This window comes from Grus americana, chromosome Z (assembly GCF_028858705.1).
Source record: "Grus americana isolate bGruAme1 chromosome Z, bGruAme1.mat, whole genome shotgun sequence".
NCBI classification, from domain to species: Eukaryota; Metazoa; Chordata; class Aves; order Gruiformes; family Gruidae; genus Grus; species Grus americana.
The window spans coordinates 25,919,569-25,943,355 of record NC_072891.1 but is presented as its reverse complement, the minus strand read 5'-3'; the positions used below and the strand labels follow the sequence as shown (position 1 = coordinate 25,943,355).

General features: G+C 45.8%; 1 protein-coding gene across 1 annotated transcript in view; it reads left to right on the top strand.

The window, feature by feature from the left end:
• THBS4 (thrombospondin 4) overlaps nt 1-23,787 on the top strand; it is a 46,592-nt gene that overhangs the window by 22,410 nt on the left and 395 nt on the right. The window contains exons 9-21 of the mRNA XM_054810590.1: nt 138-215; nt 3,808-3,960; nt 5,302-5,406; nt 5,634-5,741; nt 7,205-7,364; nt 8,061-8,179; nt 12,287-12,339; nt 17,060-17,253; nt 17,531-17,709; nt 18,646-18,694; nt 18,794-18,990; nt 19,523-19,695; nt 21,863-22,002. Of these exons, the coding sequence (XP_054666565.1) occupies nt 138-215; nt 3,808-3,960; nt 5,302-5,406; nt 5,634-5,741; nt 7,205-7,364; nt 8,061-8,179; nt 12,287-12,339; nt 17,060-17,253; nt 17,531-17,709; nt 18,646-18,694; nt 18,794-18,990; nt 19,523-19,695; nt 21,863-22,002 (1,708 nt within the window). The remainder of the gene's footprint in view (nt 1-137; nt 216-3,807; nt 3,961-5,301; nt 5,407-5,633; nt 5,742-7,204; nt 7,365-8,060; nt 8,180-12,286; nt 12,340-17,059; nt 17,254-17,530; nt 17,710-18,645; nt 18,695-18,793; nt 18,991-19,522; nt 19,696-21,862; nt 22,003-23,787) is intronic.

The window sequence follows — 23,787 nt, the reverse complement described above, 5'->3', positions numbered from 1 at the left end:
GTATGTCTGTGCCATTCTGAGAGTAGTTTTGGAGAAGCTATGACTCTTTTCTAGACTTAAACTTTAGTGGGTTTTCTTCAGACTTGGATCTCAAATTGACATTGTTTTTATTACATGTTGATTTGTTTTATTGCTAGGTCTGCTTAGATATTGATGAATGTCAGAGTGGTGGACTTGGACTCTGTGTTCCAAATTCTCATTGCATAAACACTTTGGTAAGCACCATTTCATTTGTGGCTTTAAAAAATTGATTGTTTTAAAATTCTATGAGGCTACGATTGGATTTATGGCTCTGATTGAAGAGCTGAATAATACAATTTGTTTGTTGGCTTCATCTAAACCAAAGAATCCTTTCCTCTTTTCCTGGCTAATAATAAAAAAATCAGTACTTGATTTGTCATTAACATGTCCATCAGAGCTGTATCCTTATCACTTTCCCTGAGGAACTGCAGGAACTCTTCTCTCCACACCATCCAGTTATGTGTGTTTATGAGTATGTGACTGCAAGGAACCTCCTTTGAAAGATTAAACCTTCGCTTGCCCTCATCTCTTCCCACCTGGGAACTACTGCAGCAAGATGTTCCCCTAGGTGCTTTTTTTATAGGAGTAATGTCTTCCCTTCATTAAGGTATTTATATAGTACCAGGTATGTCTCTAAATAAGTACAGAGTGGAGGAGAGCTGCAATGGATACAACACTTTTAATACCTGTAGATATTAAATCCAGAAGACCAAGCATAGCACAAGTAGAAATGGTTCGAAAGATGTTACGATCCAATAGAAGGGGTGGACAACCATTTTAATGCGATGAAGCTAGTTGGACCTTTCACTTAGAATCACAGAATCATTTAGGTTGGAAAAGACCTTTAAGATCATCAAGTCTAACTGTTAACCTAGCTCTACCAAGTCCATCACTAAACCATGTCCCTAAGCACGACATCTACACATCTTTTAAATACTTCCAGGGATGGTGACTCAACCACTTCCCTGGGCAGCCTGTTCCAGAGCTTGACAACGCTTTCAGTGAAGACATTTTTCCTAATATCCAATCTAAACCTCCCCTGGTAACAATTGAGGCCGCTTCCCCTTGCCCTATCACTTGTTACTTGGGAGAAGAGACCAACACCACCTGACTACAACCTCCTTTCAAGTAGTTGTAGAGAGCGGTAAAGTCTCCCCTCAGCCTCCTTTTCTCCAGGCTAAACAACCCCAGTTCCCTCAGCCAGTCCTCATAAGACTTGTGCTCCAGATGCTTGACCAGCTTCATTGCTCTTCTCTGGACACGCTCCAGCACCTCAATGTCTGTCTTGTAGTGAGGGGCCCAAACCTGAACACAGTGCTCAAGGTGCGGCCTCACCAGTGCTGAGTACAGGGGGACGATCACTTCCCTGGTCCTGCTGACCACACCATTTCTGATACAAGTCAGGATGCTGTTGGCCACCTTGGCCATCTTGGCACACTGCTGGCTCATATTCAGCCAGCTGTTGACCAACGCCCCCAGCTCCTTGTCCACCAGGCAGCTTTCCAGCCACTCTTCCCTAAGCCTGTAAGGTTGCCTGGGGTTGTTGTGACCCAAGTGCAGGACCTGAGTGCAGGACCTGGCACTCAGCCTTGTTGAACCTCATACAGTTGGCCTTGGCCCATTGATCCAGCCTGTCCAGATCCCTCTGTAGAGCCTTCCTGCCCTCCAGCAGATCAACACTCCTGCCCAGCTTGGTGTTGTCTGCAAACTTACTGAGGGTGCACTTGATCCCCTCATCCGGATCATTGATAACGATATTAAAGAGAACTGGCCCCAGTACTGAGCCCTGGGGAACACCACTTGTGACCAGCTGCCAAGCAGATTTAACTCCATTCACCACAACTCTTTGGGCCTGGCCATCCAGCCAGTTTTTTACCCAGCAAAGAGTATGCCTGAGCAAGCCATGAGCAGCAGGTTTCTCGAGTAGAATGTTGTGGAAATGGTGTCAAAGGCTTTCCTAAAGTCCAGGTAGACAACATCCATAGCCTTTCCCTCATCCCCTAAGTGGGTCACCTTGTTGTAGAAGGAGATCAGGTTGGTCAAGCAGGATCTTCCTTTCATAAACCCATGCTGGCTTGGCCTGATCACCTGGTTGTCTTATACGTCCCACTTAGGCTGCTGTCAAATACTGTTCTGCTGTACCCGGTTGCACAGAGCAGGCTTTGTCCATAACAAGAGAAGGGTTAGAATTATTCTCTTGGTGTAAAGGTGGTCCTTTTTGCAGCTAGGTATCATTGAGGCTACCAGTAGTTTTTGAAGTGATGTGCTTTCCTTGTGAATAACCTTGTTTTTCTAGGACTGCTTTCACTATTCAATATGTTTCTCTCTTTTTTCTTTTTTTTTTTTAATTATATATATATTTCTAGAACATTTCTGTCACATGTTGTATCCTATTGCATGACTAGACATGACTAGTCCTCTTCAGGAGGCCATCGGGCCCCGTTTGTGGAGGGCAACAGGTGGCCTGCCATCTGTCAAAGCAGAGCAGTCTCCATTTAGAAACAGTTTAGTCTGGAAGTACTGCCTTAAAGGCTATTTTAATGCATACCAGGGCTTGATATAGGACAGAATATACCGAGCAAATTCAGCAGACTCCAGAAGATATTACCCTGGCATCCATTAGGAGAAAGCGCACAGGCCAGTATGTTTTATATAGCCATACCATTTGCATACCGCAGTGATTATCTTAGTCATCTATATATCTTCATCTTCAGCCTGCAAGTATGCAGACAGCACAGTGTTAAAATTTGGAATGAGGAACAGAGGACAAAAATAGTGCTGAATTGGGTAGTAAAAGTATCTCTCTATCATGATGGACTGGGACAAACCTGACAGTTCCTCCAACAGGCTTTGTCTGGGAAGAGTGAAGTTGTGTGAAGCACCTCAGTTTCACAAAGGGATGGATGCGCAAGTTGTCAGAGATCTTCCTGTTTCTGTTCCTTGACTTGTGAAAAATAATTATTCTCTATAAGGAAAAAAAGATTATTTTCAATTAACTTTTAGGTCATAGGTTACAAATCTACAAGTATGTGAAACAGAGACAAAAGCCGCATTAGATGCCTAAAGACGACCCCTTCTTATCAGACTTTATCTGTGCATATCTCATACAGTGATTGTCTGAGTGCACACTGAGATTCCTTGGCTTAGCTTCTTTGGGTTTGTTTACACAACAAAGCAGCACAAACATCAAATATATATGTGTGTGTGTCTAGGTAAACCACTGCCAAAGGTTACAGGGATGTTCTTATTGCAGTGTAAATGAGGATGGCTGCGTCTTCAACTCCTGAATTCTTCTCTGAAGAACAAGATTTATCTCAAATTGGCTTAAAAACATTTAAGTTAAAAAAAATAAAATGAGGCAAAGACATGATGAACTTTCTTGGTCTCTCTTTGATTAAAAGCTATGCCCAGTCGAGTTTAAATAAACTGATGGGCTTGCGTTACACTGAAATAAGAGCATCCAGTCAAGGTTTTGGCCACCTGAAGGCAGCTCAGAATGATGCTGGCAAGGACAAGGCATCATGAAGAAGCTTTTGCTGCTACATGACTTTTCTCTGGCTTAATAAAAGACTGATCTAAGAGTTGAGCATGTTTCCCAGTGTGCACTGTGGGAGCCAAACCTGCGTTTCACATAGAAAATAAAGTTTTTTCACACTGCAAGAGGCCTCAGTGGAAAACTACATTTGCACAGCATAAGCAGTGTGACATGAATCTTGCTCATATGCTTGCTTTAAAAGAAAAAGAAGTCCTGTTAAAAGGCTGTCTAGTAACTTTTTGTTCTTACAGGGGTCTTACCATTGTGGCCAGTGCAAACCAGGATACACAGGAGACCAAGCCAGGGGATGCCAGGCTGAGAGGAGCTGCAGAAATCGAGCCCTCAATCCATGCAGTGTCCATGCCCGTTGTATTGAGGAGAGGAGAGGAGAAGTGACATGTATTGTGAGTTCACAAATTCCTACATTTGTACAGTGAAAAATAGCCTTTTTTAGGCTGGAACTGAGAAAGTCTTTGTGGTCATTTTATACAGCTGGGTGTTTTAACCAGATTGTGGCACACTGGCCCAGCCCAACTATGAAAATAACCGCGCTGAGTCTATCTTGCAATTGTTTTCTTCTTGCAGCATGTCTGTAAGGCAGCCACACTCATGTACTGTATTCACTGTGTCTGTGTAATTAGATTTTTGGGAATGGCTTTTATAGTTCTATAGTCTCCTCAGAAAGGACTGTCAAGTGTCACTCTACAGAAGACATCACAAGGACAAATTCCTCTCCTGGTGCCCAGCTACATAGCTGTGTGTAGGGATCCTCTCTGCATAGCCAACGTGCCTGTATTTGCCTGCTGATAGAGATGGTATTTTTCCAAGTGAGACCACAGATTCTAGGCACAGGTAGGCTGTACTGTGCTTTCCAGCTGTGGGAGCAGAGGAGCACCAAGTGGCATATAAACTTTCATTGTGAGAGTCTAACTGAAGTATATTACTTAGTTTTTCCAGCTAGCACAGGACTAATCCTGTGTCCTAAATTTGGATACAGTGGATGCTTTTGCTGGCACTTGCTTTGGTCTCATTTTTAAGTACATCTATTTCAAAGAAGACTAATCTAGGATATTTTAAGTCCATGCTATAATGGGAAGATACTTCGATACTTGCGTTAGGCAAGTCCTCATTTTAAGGAGAGGCTGGAGTTTGACATACAGTTCTATGCATGTATCTTCAGTTACAACACAAATCAGGCATTGCTTTGAAACAGTATCAAATTAATTGGCTAGGAGAAACTTGTGTGCAGATGCACTTGCTTTGCTAATGCAAACTTAGTAACTGTCGGCACAGTTTTGTCTTAAAACTTCCTCTAGTTGCAGAAGTGTTCTTGAGATACTGAACAAAACAGTCATCCCATCTAACCATGGGCCCCTAGCTGAGAAGCTAGGTGAACATTCTGCCTAGATCCCCTCTTGTTCTCCACCTGCAGGTGATTAGCCAAAATTGATTCTGGATTAGTGTCTAAAAGAAATCTATAGCTCCCAGTGAAATCATTAGGTATTGCAGGCACACATTCCATTTAACATCAAGCTCTTTCTAGCTGTGCCTACATATAGAGAGCTTGAAACAAAGATTGTCTTTCCACATTTGAGAGATGCTGAAGTGTACCTCATTGCAGTTTAGTGTCTGTCCATGCCTTCCATGTGCTAGTGTTTTCAATATTGAGTAGGGTTTTCCACTTGAATATTGCTGCAGTGACTCATTAACCTTTTGGTAGTACTAGTATGGTGTTTCATTGATAGTGTGGCATTGGCTGGGCTGGTGATGGTTATATTTGCGGAAAAGATGTTGACATTGACGGCTACCCTAACGAAGAACTCTCCTGTTCTGCTGAAAACTGCAGAAAGGTAAGAAATTCTTTCTTAATCCTGTAATAATTCAAACCATGTAGAGGAAGAGTGGAAGGAAAGTGACTAGATGTATTAATCTTTTTTCAAGTTACTGAATTCCTCTGGATAAATTGTATTTAATTTGATTAATTGATTAATTAAAACAATAATAGAAAAAGTTATTCAAATTATGAAGGCATCCCATTTACCCATAGAACACCAGACACATCTTATTTTTTGTCTAGGACAATTGCAGATTTGTCCCAAACTCTGGACAAGAAGATGCTGATGGTGATGGGATTGGAGATGCCTGTGATGACGATGCGGATGGAGATGGCATTCCCAATGAGCAGGTGCTGTGTATACATCAGGTTCTGTGCAAACAGAAAGGTTTCACATTACTGCAATAGGCAGTGATTTTGAAATCTGGCTCCCTACTATTTGCCAGAGATTATCCCATACACACCAATATCAGCAGCTCTCTAAATCCTGTCTTTTTCTTTTATATAATGCTTGCTACTATAAGACCTAAAAAACACAGGCAGTTTCACCCAGCCTTAAATCCCACCAGCGTATGCTCCATTATTATATTTTAGCATTTGATTCTAGAGTTTTTGGTATACAGAACTTGTGTCCTTCTGTCATGCCCTCCCATAGCATGGCCTTCAGGAACATTACTTGCATAAATGTCTTTCTTTTTAAAAAGCAGATTGACCTGGTATCACATTCCTTGAGGGATCCAAAACCCACATAAATTAATGGGTGTCTTGCCAATAACTTGAAAAAGCTTTGAATTGTGTTCTCAAAGTGAAAGAGATTTCCATGTGGGTACACTACTGCAGAATATATCAGGGAATAATTTCAGACCATGGAAGATCTTTTGTGTTCACCCCGTATCCTCACATACTCAATGTTGTTCTACGTTAAGATCCTTCTGTGGTATTGCTTAATGCACTTAATCCAAGGAAGACAACAAGAACACTCTGTCCAGAGCAGAAATGTCCATGTGGAGCTAGGGCAGACTAGCAATCACAGAAGGTTTGTCTCAGGCTGTTTTGCCACAGAGGCCAACCCTAACTTCTGGTAGTTTGAAGCAACTGGTTTTATTAATGTTGTATAAGGAAAGATGTTAAATCCTCCTTCAACTGTTAATCTATATGCAGCTTCACCACCTTTGCAATCAAGTAACTTCTATGCTGTTGGTAAGCTCTGTTCTGCCTCCATGTGTACAAGAGGATGTGTGCTACATGGGAGAGGAAAGTTTACACCACTTTGAAATAAAGTTTTCTCCATATGCCTCCTGATGGTCTTAGAGAGTCAACAGCAGCTTGCTTGACAGAAAAATAAGACTTGTACTTTTTTGCATCAAAATGTCGTGGTTTTCCAAGTGTTTCAGCTTTGGTTTGATTCTTTACCAGAAGGGGGCAACCACCTTTCACTGAGAGCATCTACAAACCCTGTCATGGTCTCTGAACTGCAGCTTTTGAGAAGGACCGTGGAAGGAAGCCAGGGTACCAAAACAGGTTACTCACCATGGAAGCATCCAAAATGAGAATCAGAAGTCAAAGCTATAAATGAAGCCTTATGATACTGGGTGTTTATATTTTGGGTTCCCACATTGTGGTTCACAGCAGAGCTTTGAGGGAGCCAGTGAAATCTGATCCAGAAGTAATATTCACATAAAGTGTCAAACTGCTCACAGTAATAACTTTTTGTGAAAGTAGAAATAAAGACAAGAGTTATATAAATCCACGAAAGTAGAAATTAAAAATTTGGGGTTCAGTTCATGTCTGATTTGGATCTATGTCTCTTGCAGGATAACTGTGTCTTGGCTCCTAATGTTAACCAGAGAAACGTCGACCAAGATATCTTTGGAGATGCTTGTGACAACTGCCGCAATGTCCTGAATAATGACCAGAGGGACACAGATGGTGATGGGAAAGGAGATGCTTGTGATGATGACATGGATGGAGATGGTTCGTAATTCTTTACTTTCAGCTTCTCTGATCTTGAAACTTGCCCAGAACGTGCCGTGCCTTAGGAGATTTCCTGTCACCAGCTACTAAGTGTCATGCCATGCATTGTCTTCATGAAACCTGTGTCTGGAATCCTTTTCATTTAGATTAATGTATATCTTTTAGCCTCCATCAGAAGCACTGAACACTGTAACAGAAAAACCAAACTATGTTTCATGTATAAGTTAAGGTCATCAGTCATTCAATTAAATTAAAATTCAATTCCTTAAAGGTGCAAACAAATCCCAGAGTACCCAGCTGCTGCCTGTCCCAGGTGCCCAAGAGCTACATAATTTATTATTTTCATTGCTGTGGGAGGCTTGAAAGAAGTGAAAAAATCACAAACCTTCAAACGTAATAACGAAGATGAAATGTCCCATCCTGTAAGCTGTGATACAGGAACAGGATAGAATGAAGTGTGTAATTAATGAAGCGTGTGTGATGAGTTGAAAGCTGTTCTTTAGCAAGACATTTCTAACTTCTATCAGATGAATGGATGCACACATAAGAAAGATTTGCTGTACAGGTTTATAATGTCATTGCAAGATTAAGTAGGTGCTGAAAAGGAATAGTGTCTTTACTGTTCTTGATGTTTATGTTGCCCAATAACAAATACAAGAATTGTTTTTAACTAACATCTAATCCACTTTTTGCTAGGTATTAGGAACCTCTTAGATAATTGTCAGAGGATCCCCAACCAAGACCAGGAGGACAAGGATAATGATGGTGTTGGTGATGCCTGTGACAGCTGCCCTACAATCAGCAACCCAAATCAGGTTAGCAGGCAGAAGGAAAAACTACCCTTGTTTAGGGAGAGGGTGTGCTGAGTCCAAAAAGATGCAAGACAGTGTTTATCTTAGGACAGTCACTGAAGGATTCGGGGGCACAGGTAATATTCTCCTCCCTCCTTCCAGTTGAGGGCAGCAATGTTGGGAGGAACAGGTGGACACAGTCCATAAATGCATGGCTCTGTGGCTGGTGTCAATGCCACAACTTTGGGTTCTTTGACAATGGAACGGCCTACACAGCACCAGGCCTGATGAACCCTGATGGGATTCATCTCTTTCAAAGAGGGAAGAGGATCTTTGCCCAGGAACTAGTGGGGCTCATCGACAGAGCTTTAAACTAGGCTCGAAGGGGGAGGGGGATAACATCAGGCTTGCCAGCGACATGTTGTGGGATGATGTGCCCAGGTTGGAGGGATGGGGCGCTGGCGAGGACCCCCAGCCTACTGCTCAGAGACGTGCTGGATGCACTACAGCACGCTCGAAGCCTAGAGGAGATGAGTCAGGGGCTCCAGATGCAACGGGAACCAACGGGGTAACACTGGGAAGATACATCAAAAGAATTCCAGCCACCCCAGCCAATAAGTCAGCCTCATCGGGGGCACAACTGAAATGCCTCTACATGAACGCACGGAGCATGCGGAATAAACAAGAGGAGCTGGAGACGTGTGTGTGCCTGAAAGGCTATGACCTTATTGGCATTACAGAGACGTGGTGGGATAGCTCCTATGACTGGAGTGTTGGGATGGAAGGGTACAGGCTCTTCGGGAAGGACAGGCAGGGCAGACAAGGAGTGGGCATTGCCCTCTACATCAGTGACCAGCTGGAGTGCATGGAGCTCCCCCTGGGGATGGATGGGGAGCCGACTGAGAGCCTATGGGTCAGGATTAAAGGGAGTGCTGGGGCAGGGGACATCATAGCGGGGGTCTGCTACAGGCCACCTGACCAGGGGGACCGAGCAGATGAAGCCCTCTATAGGCAGATAGGAGCAGCCTCACGCTCACCAGCCCTGGTCCTTATGGGGGACCTCAATCACCCTGACACCTGCTGGAGGGACAATGCAGCTGAGCGCAAGCAATCCAGGAAGTTCCTAGAATGTGTTGATGACAACTTTCTCCTCCAAGTGATAGAGGAGCCCACGAAGAGAGGTGCCATGCTGGACCTTATTCTCACCAATAAGGAGGGCCTGGTAGGGGATGTCAAGCTGAAGGGCAGCCTTGGCTGCAGTGACCACGATATGGTGGAATTCAAGATCCTCAGGGCAGTGAGGAGGGCGCACAGCAAACTCACTGCCCTGGACTTCAGGAGAGCAGACTTTGGCCTCTTCAGGGACCTGCTTAGTAGAACACCATGGGACAAAGCCCTGGAAGGAAGAGGGGCCCAAGACAAGAGTAATGCATCCCAACAAAGGGGAAGTCAAGCAAAAACACCAAGAGGCCCCCATGGATGAACAAGGAACTCCTGGGCAAAGTCAAACAAAAAAAGGAAGCCTACAGAGGGTGGAAGCAACGGCAGGTAGCCTGGGAAGAATCCAGAGAAACTGTCCAAGCAGCCAGGATGCAGGTTAGGAAAGCCAAAGCCCTGACAGAAATTAGTCTGGCCAGGGATGTCAAGGACAACAACAAAAGCTTCTATAGGTATGTTAGTGAGAAAAGGAGGACGAGGGAAAATGTGGGTCCCCTCCGGAATGAAATGGGTGACCTGGTTACCCAGGATATGGAGAAGGCTGAGGTACTCAATGACTTCTTTGCCTCAGTCTTCACTGGCAAATGCTTGAGCCACACTGCCCAGGTCACAGAAGGCAGGGACTGGGAGAATGCAGAACTGCCCACTGTAGAAGATCAGGTTCGAGAATATCTAAGGAACGTGAAGGTGTACAAGTCCATGGGACCTGATGAGTTGCATCCATGGGTCTTGAGGGAACTGGCAGATGAAGTGGTCAGGCCACTCTCCATCACATTTGAGAAGTCCTGGCAATCTGGCGAAGTTCCTACCGACTGGAAGAGGGGAAACATAACCCCCATTTTTAAGAAGGGTAGAAAGGAAGACCCAGGGAACTACAGGCCAGTCAGTCTCACCTCTGTGCCTGGCAAGATCATGGAGCAGACCCTCCTGGAGACTATACTCAGGCACATGGAAAATAAGGACGTGATTGGTGACAGCCAACACGGCTTCACTAAGGGCAAATCATGCCTGACCAATTTGGTGGCCTTCTATGATGGGGTTACAGCGTTGGTGGATAAGGGAAGGGCAACTGACATCATCTACCTGGACTTGTGCAAGGCATTTGACACTGTCCTGCATGACATCCTTGTGTCTAAATTGGAGAGACATGGATTCGATGGATGGACCACTCGGTGGATAAGGAATTGGCTGGATGGTCGCACTCAAAGAGTTGTGGTCAATGGCTCCATGTCCAAGTGGAGAACAGTGACGAGTGGCGTTCCTCAGGGGTCGGTACTGGGACCGGCACTGTTCAACATCTTTGTCGGCGACATGGACAGTGGGATCGAGTGCACCCTCAGCAAGTTTGCCGATGACACCAAGCTGTGTGGTGTGGTTGACACTCTGGAGGGAAGGGATGCCATCCAGAGGGACCTTGACAGGCTGGAGAGGTGGGCCCGTGCGAACCGCATGAAGTTCAACAAGGCCAAGTACAAGGTCCTGCATGTGGGTCGGCGCAATCCCAAGCACGACTATAGGCTGGGCAGGGAATGGATTGAAAGCAGCCCCGAGGAGAAGGACTTGGGGGTATTGATTGATGAGAAGCTCAACATGAGCCGGCAGTGTGCGCTTGCAGCCCAGACAGCCAACCGTGTCCTGGGCTGCATCAAAAGAAGCGTGACCAGCAGGTCGAGGGAGGTGATGCTGCCCCTCTACTCTGCTCTTGTGAGACCCCACCTGGAGTACCGTGTCCAGCTCTGGGGGCCCCAGTACAAGACAGACATGGAGCTGTTGGAGGAAGTCCAGAGGAGGGCCATGAAGCTGATCAGAGGGCTGGAGCACCTCTCCTATGAGGACAGGCTGAGAGAGTTGGGGTTGTTCAGCCTGGAGAAAAGAAGGCTCTGGGGAGATCTAATTACCAGTACCTGAAGGGGCCTACAGGAAAGATGGTGAGGGACTGTTTATGAGGGAGTGTAGTGACAGGACAAAGGGTAATGGGTTTAAGCTGAAGGAGGGTCGATTTAGATTAGATGTTAGGAAGAAATTCTTTACTGTGAGGGTGGTGAAGCACTGGAACAGGTTGCCCAGAGGCAACCCAGAGGTTGTGGAGGCCCCATCCCTGGAAGTGTTTAAACCAGGTTGGATGAGACTTTGGGCAACATGGTCTAGTGGAGGGTGTCCCTGCCCACAGCAGGGGGGTTGGAACTAGATGATCTTTAAGGTCCCTTCCAACCCTAACCATTCTATCTTTTTACAGTAGGTATTCAGGAAAGTGTTATGGAGCTTAAAATTCTCCTGACATGGGAAGGAGGAGCCAGCAGGTGTATTCTTATAACTTGGGATGTTGTTGGCACCTCTACCCTGCCAATATCTTCTGCTCTCATGCTCTGAACTGTGGGCATGCTCTGAACTGTGGGCATGCTCCAGTCCCGCGGAGTCCAATGCCAGATTCCACACAGTGGTGTCATTTAGTTATACTTGGTATTTCTTTAATTAGGACAAAATGCTGGTATCCTTATTTAGCAAAACTTTCACTGCTCCTAGGTGAGAAATCACTGAGACTTTTCATGTATTTTGAATTCTGATTAGGTACTTTGTGACTAAGAAAAAATGCTGGAAACTTTAGAGAAACATGGTAGATTTTTAAAGTTGCTTAAGAAATCAACCTTGGTTAGAAATGAGGGATACTTATTTCTGGTACTAGAGGAATCCTGCTTGAACTGCCCCAATTAGGTTTAACCCTGTTTATTCATTGTCTGTTTTTTTTCTTTAATAAAACTAACTTTTTGGTTAGATGGATGTTTTGTAAAACAAATGTTTTTCCATCCTTTTATTTTAATTGTATTTTATTTGTTTGAGTTTTGGTTTAATACTGCTGTTTTAGTAGATGACTTCAGCAGCTGATGCCGGAACTTTCTCTGTTTCCTTTTGCAGTCGGATGTTGACAATGACCTGGTTGGAGATTCCTGCGATACCAATCAGGACAGGTATGCTGTGTTGTGGCTTGTAACAGCAGCAGGGAAGTAGAAGAGGCTAGTCTTGAGCTGAAGCATGCCACTGGTTACTGGAAAGCTGTAAACCCTCAGACTAGCCTGGATTTAATTCCAATACATCCTCAAAGAGAGGTTATTTCAAAAACAGTGTTACGATTTATCAGCCTTGTTGTTTCACTTCCCTGTAGAAGTACAGTCACAGAGTCCTTCACCGTTAGCCCTATGTTCACACAGGCTTCCTGTGAGCTCCTGTCAAAGTGACATTCAGAGCGGTTCTCTATCGGTAAAACCCAGAGCACTGCTCAGAGCTTCTTAGTGAGGAAACGTCTTTTTTTCTTTTCTTTATTTTTCATTCCTCTTTACTTTCTTATTTTCTTTAGCAGAAATTTCACAGTTAAGGTCTGTATGTTTTTCCATAAGAACCTAGTGTTTCAGAAACAGAATTTTATTATCAAGTGTAAAACATTTGCAGATAAACACCTTTACTTTAGCACAGCAAGAGTGGCAAGGCTCCTCTATGTCTTTTATGTGCCATGAGCATTCAGGGGACCATGCCCCATGACAAACTGCTAATGCCTGTCTGGAAGCAGCTTCTGCATAACCAACTTCGGGGGTGGCAAGTCTTCCCCGTGCTCCTCACTTAAAGCAAGAGGAAAGTGAAGTGATAAATCCTGGGCTGGGACAGCATTTCACCAGCCACAGACAGCTGCAGGGTCTCACCCCAGGGCTGTTGGTGGGTGCTGCTATCTGGGATGATGATAAGTGTGGGGAGCCCACTTCCCTGCCTCTGCAGGGAGCATTCCCAGTCTTGGGCCAGCAGCTGCTAAGGCCTCCAGCTGGCAGCTGTTTTACTCTTACATAGATATGGCCTTGTTTTTTTCCTGTTTTAAAAAAGAACATGTTTTATTTTTTTCCTCAAACCTTACTAATCTGTATGAAGCATATATAAGAAGGTTATTGGGAGTGGTCAACATGGATTCATCAAGGGGAAAGCATGCCTGACCAATCTGATAGCCTTCTATGATAGCATGATCAGCTGGGTGGATGAGGGTAGAGCAGTGGATGTTGTCCACCTTGACTTCCGCAGGGCTTTTGACACCGTCTCCCGTAACATCCTCATAAGCAAGCTTAGGAAGTGTGGGTTGGATGAGTGGACAGCGATGTGGGTTTGAGAACTGGCTGAATGGCAGGTCTCAGAGGGTTGTGATAAGCAGCTCAGGGTCTGGTTGGAGGCCTGTAGCTAGTGGTGTGCCCCAGGGGTCAGTACTGGGTCCGGTCTTATTCAACATATTCATCGATGACCTGGATGAGGGGACAGAGTGCACCCTTTGCTGTGCAAGTTTGCTGACGATACTAAGCTGGGAGGAGTGGCCGACACATCAGAAGGCTGCGCTGCCATTCAGCGAGACCTGGACAGACTGGAGAGTTTGGCAAAGATGAACCATATGAAATTCAACAAGGGCAAGTGCAGGCTCCTGCATCTAGGGAGGAATAACCCCAGGCACCAGTACAGGTTAGGGGTCGACCTGCTGGGAAGCAGCACTGCGGAGAAGGACCTGGGAGTCCTCGTGGACAACAAGCTCTCCATGAGACAGCAATGTGCCCTCGTGGCCAAGAAGGCTATTTTTATCCTGGAGTGCATTAAGAAGAGCGCGGCCAGCAGGTCAAGGGATGTTCTCCTCTGCTCTGCCCTGGTGAGGCCACATCTGGACTTCTGTGTCCAGTTCTGGCCTCCCCAGATCAAGACAGACAGGGAACTACTGGAGAGAGTCCAGTGGAGGGCTACAAATATGATGAGGGGACTGGAGCATCTCTCATATGAGGAAAGGCTGAGGGATCTGGGTCTGTTTAGCCTGGAGAAGAGAAGACTGAGAGGGGATCTCATCAATGCTTATAAATGTCTAAAGGGTGGATGTCTAGAGGAAGGGGCCAGACTCTTCTCAATGGTGCCCAGCAACAGGACAAGGGGCAACGGGCACAAACTGGAACACAGGAAGTTCCATCTGAACATGAGAAAAAACTTCTTTACTCTGAGGGTGACTGAGAGTGACTGGAACAGGCTGCCCAGAGAGCTTGTGGAGTCTCCCTCTCTGGAGATATTCAAAACCCACCTGGACACGATCCTGTGCAACCTGCTGTAGGTGATCCTGCTCTAGCAGGGGTGGTGGACTAGATAATCTCCAGAGGTCCCTTCCAACCCCTGCCATTCAGTGATTATCTGATTCTGTGAAGTATTTCTTGGTAGAAATGCTATAGCTCTGCCTGAGGTTAACCTTGTGATAGATCTCTGTGCATGGTCCTCATTGCATTGTATCTCAAGAATGTGCAGATGTTAGTTGCTCTGGCCTAAAATTAAAGCACCTGTCTTAAGGAGGAAGAGATAGGTGGAAATACGCATAGCTATAAGCTGCCTTAACTTGGCTGCACGTCACTTCTGCTCTGCCTGCACTAGGCAAAAAGCTACTGAGGGGAAACTTGCCTGCTTATTACCAGAAACCATTTTGTGTATGGTGTGACTGACTTCAGGCCGTTTTTTTGCACAGATGCACTTAACTGTTGGCAAGGAGAAACAAGACAGCCACTCCATAACTTTCCAAACCCTTTTCTATAGTCTGTGTCCCTGTTCCTTGTGACTCCTCACTGTAACCAGCAGATGCAGCCATGGGCTGGAGGGGTGCTTGGGAGCTACGAACTTTCTCCGCTTTTTCTTACTGTGCAGCTTCCCTGTGGGACCATAATCGTAGAGTAGGAGAATCACAGAATCATTTAGGTTGGAAAAGACCTTTAAGATCATCAAGTCTAACTGTTAACCTAGCTCTACCAAGTCCATCACTAAACCATGTCCCTAAGCACGACATCTACACATCTTTTAAATACTTCCAGGGATGGTAACTCAACCACTTCCCTGGGCAGCCTGTTCCAGAGCTTGACAACGCTTTCAGTGAAGACATTTTTCCTAATATCCAATCTAAACCTCCCCTGGTAACAATTGAGGCCGCTTCCCCTTGCCCTATCACTTGTTACTTGGGAGAAGAGACCAACACCACCTGACTACAACCTCCTTTCAAGTAGTTGTAGAGAGCGGTAAAGTCTCCCCTCAGCCTCCTTTTCTCCAGACTAAACAGCCCCAGTTCCCTCAGCCAGTCCTCATAAGACTTGTGCTCCAGATGCTTGACCAGCTTTGTTGCTCTTCTCTGGACACGCTCCAGCACCTCAATGTCTGTCTTGTAGTGAGGGGCCCAAACCTGAACACAGTGCTCAAGGTGCGGCCTCACCAGTGCTGAGTACAGGGGGACGATCACTTCCCTGGTCCTGCTGACCACACCATTTCTGATACAAGTCAGGATGCTGTTGGCCACCTTGGCCATCTTGGCACACTGCTGGCTCATATTCAGCCAGCTGTTGACCAACGCCCCCAGCTCCTTGTCCACCAGGCAGCTTTCCAGCCACTCTTCCCTAAGCCTGTAAGGTTGCCTGGGGTTGTTGTGACCCAAGTGCAGGACCTGAGTGCAGGACCTGGCACTCAGCCTTGTTGAACCTCATACAGTTGGCCTTGGCCCATTGATCCAGCCTGTCCAGATCCCTCTGTAGAGCCTTCCTGCCCTCCAGCAGATCAACACTCCTGCCCAGCTTGGTGTTGTCTGCAAACTTACTGAGGGTGCACTTGATCCCCTCATTCGGATCATTGATAACGATATTAAAGAGAACTGGCCCCAGTACTGAGCCCTGGGGAACACCACTTGTGACCAGCTGCCAAGCAGATTTAACTCCATTCACCACAACTCTTTGGGCCTGGCCATCCAGCCAGTTTTTTACCCAGCAAAGAGTATGCCTGAGCAAGCCATGAGCAGCAGGTTTCTCGAGTAGAATGTTGTGGAAATGGTGTCAAAGGCTTTCCTAAAGTCCAGGTAGACAACATCCATAGCCTTTCCCTCATCCCCTAAGTGGGTCACCTTGTTGTAGAAGGAGATCAGGTTGGTCAAGCAGGATCTTCCTTTCATAAACCCATGCTGGCTTGGCCTGATCACCTGGTTGTCCTGTACATATGTCTTGATGGCACTCAGGATAATCTGCTCCATAACCTTCCTCAGCACTGAGGTCAGACTGACTGGCCTGTAGTTCCCCAGATTCTCCTTCCAGCCCTTCTTGTAGATGGGTGTCGTGTTTGCTAACATATCTTTCTATGCAGGAGGGTGGAAGTCGTGCTTGTTTTTTAAACAAGTCTGATTTCAGGTGCTCATACACAGTCTCCCATAAATTTTCATTCATGAGCACCAAGACACTTGTGGACAACATGTGTGACAAGGGTCACCAGCTGCTGAGCTCTTGCTGTCTCCTGGATGCCTTTTGATTAGCGACAATGCACATGTTGGATGTGCCTTACATGCCCTTTAGGAGTGGATGTCATTTGGGATCTTGGGCTCTGCTACCTTTTCCCACTCCATGTGAGGCTTCTTTTTCTTTTCCTTACCTGAATATTTTTATAGCTCCAGGCTTAGTCTTTGTCTTCCTGCCACCTTATCATACAGTCTCTGTTCCTTGTCTCCTCACTGTTTAGCCACCTGATTGACACCAGGTCATGGTGCCCCACTGGTCTGTTTCCAGCTCTGGGGGTGCCTCCAGTGCATTTCCCGCTCAGGTACCTGTGCTGTCCCCCATGCAGAGGCAGGAGCTGATCCTGGTGTGCCATTTCTTTTTGTCACTGTTCTTGCAGCGATGGCGATGGGCACCAGGACAGCACAGACAACTGCCCCACCATCATTAACAGCTCCCAGCTGGACACGGATAAGGATGGGTTGGGTGACGAGTGTGATGAGGACGATGATAACGATGGCATTCCTGACCTCTTGCCCCCAGGCCCTGACAACTGCAGGCTGGTTCCCAACCCAGGGCAGGAAGATGACAATGGTAAGATGGGCCTTCAGAAGCTATTTTGGTGCTTAGGCACTACATCCTTCCCCAGGCATTACACGTGTGCACCAGGATCTGACACAGTCACCATGTGTGCATACACTCATCCCAGGAGAGACCCCAACACACAGGAGTCCTCAGGTCCCCTCTCTGGGCAGTGTGGCCATCAGGGCTGAGACTCCACCTGCTTCTTGGACGCCGTGATCCAGTGGCTCAGCCAGATGTGTCTACTTACTGCACCATAAATCTGCTTTCACTTCTCCAATGCATTCAGGTGATGGAGTTGGGGATATCTGCGAGTCTGATTTTGACCAGGATACAGTGATTGATCGGATTGATGTGTGCCCTGAGAATGCAGAGATCACCTTGACAGACTTCAGGGCCTATCAGACAGTGGTGCTGGACCCAGAGGGGGATGCACAGATTGATCCCAACTGGGTGGTTCTGAACCAGGTAAAAATACATCTGGGCTTTCTTATGTGACTGAGAAAGATTATTTGAAAACCACAGTAAATCTGTCTCTGTAATTGCTGGACCTCTGCCACACAAGTGAAAAGTGGAAGCTGTTGGTTGGTTGACTATTTTACAGGAGTTACAATGAAGGAACTTTTTTTAGTGTATGATAGCTTGAAGCATGATGCTGCTAATAATCTAAAATAACTACAGGCTAGTCAGCTTGTTCTGGGTGGATTTCACTGCTGCCAAGAAGGCAAACACAAGAACTTTGTGTCACCCTGTTGAAATATTTCTGTAGCAAACAGTTTCATGGATCCTTCCCGGAATTTGAAAGTCTGACCTGCTGTATAGCATAGCATTTACTTCTAGAGAGAGTCCAATAACTGTTATTTACACTGAGAAATTTTAGTCTTTGGGAGGCTAATGTGTTCTGAATCACAAGGAACGTGCAATTTATTCCCATTGCCAAAGCCTCTGCCGAGACAGCTGAGATGTATACACCCTCCTTAACCCAGTCCTGGCAGTCAGTTTAATCCTGAGCTCCATAATCAAACTGTATGAGCTAAGCCTAGGCAAAGCTCTCTTGCCTGCCCCAGCCCTCTTCCCCCCCCACGCAGTCCCATCTCCAATTCTGGCCAGGTTCAGTGATTTCCAGAAGACTGAGTTAGGGAGAGAAAGTATCAGAGTACCAGTATGGCCAGTTCTGCAATGGGAAAAGAAAAATCCTTCCTGACTCGGGGCACACGAGCAGCTGAAACATTAGTATTTGATTTTAATTCTCATCTTAATTCAGAGCTACAAGTGTTAGAGACATGTTGTGAGCAAAGGGAGGAGGCGGATGGAGAGGGTGCTAGAGGGAGGCCAGAAGAGACTGCCAGGCTTAGCCAGACCAGCTTATCACACGGACTAACCACCCTGAATTTACTCTTACAGGGCATGGAAATTGTGCAGACCATGAACAGCGATCCTGGCCTTGCTGTTGGTATGTACCCTCTCCTGAGATTCAAGTTTTACAGCAGAAAACTTACAGAATGTGAATGGATTTTCTGCAGACTTGTTTTTAACCTGCATGTATCCTCAGGTTACACAGCTTTTAATGGTGTTGACTTTGAGGGCACTTTTCATGTGAACACGGTGACAGATGATGACTACGCTGGCTTTATTTTCGGTTATCAAGACAGCTCTAGCTTTTATGTGGTAATGTGGAAACAGACCGAACAGACGTACTGGCAAGCGACTCCCTTCAGAGCTGTTGCAGAGCCCGGCATTCAGCTAAAGGTACTGGTCTTGGCTCCGAGCTGGGGACACAGCGGTCAGCACAGCCTGGCTGTGCCATCCTGCCACGTGTTGGCCATGCCACCCCGCCATCTGACTGCCATGGGATAAGCTGTCATGCCGTGCATCGGCCAAGCCATCGCACTGCGTGTCAGCCATGCTGCACGACTGCTGTTCTCTCCCTGCAGCGGGGGGTCGAAACTGCCAAGCCAGGCGGCTGCCATGCAGCCCCGCTAATAGCACCGTTTTTTAGGGAACGTCATCTCCAGTCTTGCCCCTGCTCATCATCTGGAGCATTTAGTCTCTGCTCTCATTGTGCCTTCACTGTAATTGGTCAAATTGCCTCCTTCTGCTTGGTCCAGGCACTCAGCTGCTTCTCCATGCAAGCAGTGGCTGCGGTTTTCCAAGAGAACTTAGGGGCTTGTGAGCAGGAGGGAGGGTGCTTCTGCAGACCTGCTGCCCGCTACAAAAAGGCTTAGAGCTCCTGAAAGTGACATTTCTCTGTGGTCAGCATTGGAAAATTGTACTTCTGCAGGCTGTGAAATCCAAGACAGGCCCGGGCGAGCACCTCCGCAACTCCCTCTGGCACACGGGGGACACCAGTGATCAGGTCAGGCTGCTATGGAAGGACCCCCGAAATGTAGGGTGGAAAGACAAAGTCTCCTACCGCTGGTTCTTGCAGCACCGACCCCAGATTGGCTATATCAGGTAAGAGAGGAAAGGATAGAGGAGGTGAGTACAGATATATGTCTGCCTAAACTGTTGTTTCTCAACACTTAATTGAGATGATAATCTGGGAATTTATAATCTGTCTGGGCTTTGCACTCAGGAAGCCTTGTAACAGGTTAGACTTTTGAAATCCAACCTGAAATTCTTTTCCTAGGAAAGACAATTCCAAGCTAAGCCTGTTTGTAACTGGAGTTTCCATGATCTGGCTATTGTAACTATGCCCTACCCTAATAAGCTCTTTTCTGGCTTCAGTACCCTGTTTTCCAAGCTACTACTGGCCACTCATCTGAAAAACAATGCATTTCAAACTTTGTTAATGTTGATCTTTTGGAATACTTTTGTTGGAATTGTGATAGTTCATTTACATATTCTGGGATAACAGAATTAATAAAAATTGTCTACTTAAAGGCTGTGATCCTAACTAAGATCAGTAATTATCCTGACATGATAGATTTGAGATTACACAGTATATATTCAGAAAGTTTGTCAAAGCTATGTAATGCATATTATCTATTCTTATTTTGGTTTTTGAAAAAGAAAAAGGTATTTAAAAAAAAAATCACCATTCAGGAGGAAACATTTCCCTCAGCAGTCATCCAGATCAGCAGGAATTACATATGTAGATCAAGGTTGATGTAAAAATGTGAAAAATAAACTGCTCTGGCATCATCAGCTCAGGTTTTGCAACCTTATAATAGGACAGAAATACAGGTAAGTCAGTTGTTGTTTTAAAAAAATCACCTCCCTGCAGCTGAGATGCAGTAACTTGATGGTATCATTATTCCACTTTTCTGGTGCAGAGCATCATCTCAGTGGTAATTGGAGCAAGCGTGTTTGACTGACTTTATGCTAAAATGGATTAAGAACATTTAGACTGTCAATTATTGTGTCCCAGGCACAGGGCAGTAGTGAACAGATTTTGGGTGGCAACATTCCTTTAGACCGAGCTGTTTGTGAAGCTGCTTCACGAGCAAACATCTGCGTGTGATTGCAGCCTCTCTAGCCAGCCTAAGTAATTCCCCCTGCAATTGGGAAAAGTGGCAAAATCGGTGTCACAAAATCTTTCAAAAACTGAAGGCAGCCAGGCCTAAAGCGAACCTCTGCCAGCTCTCTGTCCACTGCGGTCTGTTTAGGCCAGATACCACAGACCACAATATGTGTCTAACAAAGGTTTTCTGAGGCTTCAAGGAAAAAGGCACTTGAGCCAGCCTCTCCCATGGAAATTTGAAAGACAAGAAGCTCTATTCATTGTACAGATACTTTTGAACTGCCTCAGCAAATCAGGAAGTAAACTCAGGAACTTAACAGGAATTGGTTTCTTTTTTTCTTATTTTATAAAAAGACACAGGAACTTTCTTTCCATTCACCACTTGCTATTTTCTGGCATGTCAGACCAGCAGCATCTTCATCCAAACTGGGGCCCTCCAGGCTTATCATCCTCTAAGTCGTTTACCCAGTACCCCTGAGGCTGAGGACTTGGTGTAGTGAGTGTTGCCACAGCTCAGCTGGCTCCAGCGTGGTCCCACTCACCCCTGGGTACAGGGCACGTGCTGGGGAGCTGGCAGGGTGCAGCTGTTCCCAGAACTGTTTGGGAATTTGCCAATGGGTTTTCTAACAAGAAGATGCCAGATCATCAAAACTCTTCCTGGAGCTAATCATATTCACATTTTTAAAGAAATCTCACAGTCAAATTTAAGGTTCCAAACAGTTTGTCTGAAACTTTGCATATTTTTTTAAAAAAAAAAAAGTTTAGCTTCAGACTGTGTGAGATAATACCCATCTGGCCTTCTTCAACTGATCTAATCTGGTTCTCTCTTTCTCCTATAACTATCAACTGTGGACATGTTCAACAGTTGAAGCTCTCAGCCTGTCTGAGGACAGGAAAAAACATTCCCAGGCTTTTATAGGGTATGTGAAAAAAGAACCACCACGAAAACACTCTCCCTGCCCAGCTCTTGCCAGCATGCAGCGTAGCTCCAGTTCCCAGCCTACAGAGGAGCTATCTTAACTGCTTTTTCTCCCCTGGGCTACATGAGAGGATAGCACGTCAAAGGCTAGAGGCACCACAGATAATGAAATTACTTTTATGAATGTTGCAGCCTTGGAAAAGACCTAACAGAGCTGGTCTTTGCTTTCTTTTATTAAGGGCAAGATTTTATGAAGGCTCTGACCTAGTGGCGGACTCTGGTGTAACTATAGACACCACGATGCGTGGAGGACGGCTTGGAGTTTTCTGCTTCTCTCAGGAAAACATTATTTGGTCCAACCTGAAATATCGCTGCAATGGTAATGTTGCTCTTAGGTCATTTTTTTAACTAACAACTAGCAAGTGACCATGAAGAACCGGTAGCGTGGCTGTTGGATTAAGCCATTTTGCATCCTTTCCTTTGCTTTTCATTTACAAGTTATTCACAGCTGTGAAACGCCTCCCCTGACACCAGCAGCACACTGCAGCCCAGCCAGACGGGAACTAACACCTCACAGCCGCTCCTCCCAGAGCAGTCACTCTGCTGCAGAGATTGTGCCAACTAAGTAGTATAGCTGTCATCAGAGAATTAGAAATGTTATTTAAAACCAACCAACTGTGAAGAGTTGTACATGCACAATATACTGAAGCCATCATGTATGTAGGATGCCTCGAGCTGTGAATACGAGGTGAAATAAATCTGGAGAGCCAGTGGGTTCAGTCACGAGGCATCAGTGTCGCTCGTGTACTTGGTAGTTGCTCCTGTCTGTGGGAGGACAAAATCATGAGATGCCCTTCCTCCCACAGAGGAATCCTTCTCAGACTCTGTGGAAGCAGGCTGGCTCACTCCTCTTGGAGTAAGAGCCTTGCAGCTTAGCCCTGATCTCCCCCTCTGTGGAATAAGTCAACCCTTGGTCACTCACACAGAAGCTGACCGTGACAGGGTATGTCTGCCCTGGCAGCAGTTCAGCTAGCTTGAAGTGGGGTTGGGAGGGCTGCCTCCCTCCTTTCAGCATCAACTCCGACCTGACCAAGGCAGCCTTAGGAAAATAAGCTACCAGCCAAGTTGGACTAGTTTCCTTGTCTGCTTTCTGTGGATCCAAGAAGCCCAGGCCGAGTCTGCAGTGGACGCAGCTGCTGCACGGCCAGACCCTGGTTCTGTGGCTTGTTCTGGTGATGGACGCTGGTTCTTGGGCACTTGGTACACCTAGGCTGGCGCTTGCAAGGGAACTTATAGCCAGTGGTGCTAACAATTAAAAATTGCTTGATAGGAGTCTCAAACAGTACGTGATTTACCAGAAAGCATGTTTCAAAGCTGCCACTGAAGTCACAGATACTTTCCTGGCGGTGAGCAGGCAGTGGCTTTGCTGCAGGTGCTGCAGTAAGTCGATGAAACCCACCCAAAGATGTCTCTGCAGTCGCCGAGTATCCTTGCTTTCATTTCAGATAAGTTCCTACATTTGCAGAAAAAGCTTAAAAAGTATTTTCAAGCCTCAGAAAAAGATGTGATCAACAAAAAGCAAAGGACTTACTCCCTTTTTTTTTGTATATACTGTGTGTATTTATATAGTTACTTCCTTTTTTGAGTTTAGCATTACCTGTCCAGCATCAAGGTGGAAATAATCAAAGTTGAGGTCAGGCCCCTGAGCTTCATTGCTGTGGCTCCATATTTGGCTGCAGCTTGAGCTCTACAGTTAGCTCTGTGGCTCTGCAGATAAAATGTTCTGGGATCTGGCAAAGGCGCACTGCTAACTCAATGCTTCAAACAGAACTATAGTTACGACATTGACCCATGTCCAGCTCCCTTCGCCAGTTCTGAAATTTTTCTACCAGTTGCTATTGGTCCTTGGGTTAATGTTTCTGTCCCTTCTTGTAGCATGGGAAACCGTCACAGGGAAGTTGAATGAGGATACGTGAGAAATAGAGATGCTGACACAACAAATGTGTCTGGGGTGCAGAGCAAGACAACCACTTTTTCTGCCTTTCTGGTCAGCATTTATTAATAAAAATATAGAACTGGAAGCCACAAAGTTTTTGAGTGGAAATGTAATTTGAAGATCGATAGTACTTCATTATGGGCTGGCACTGCAGCACCCCTGTCTTGT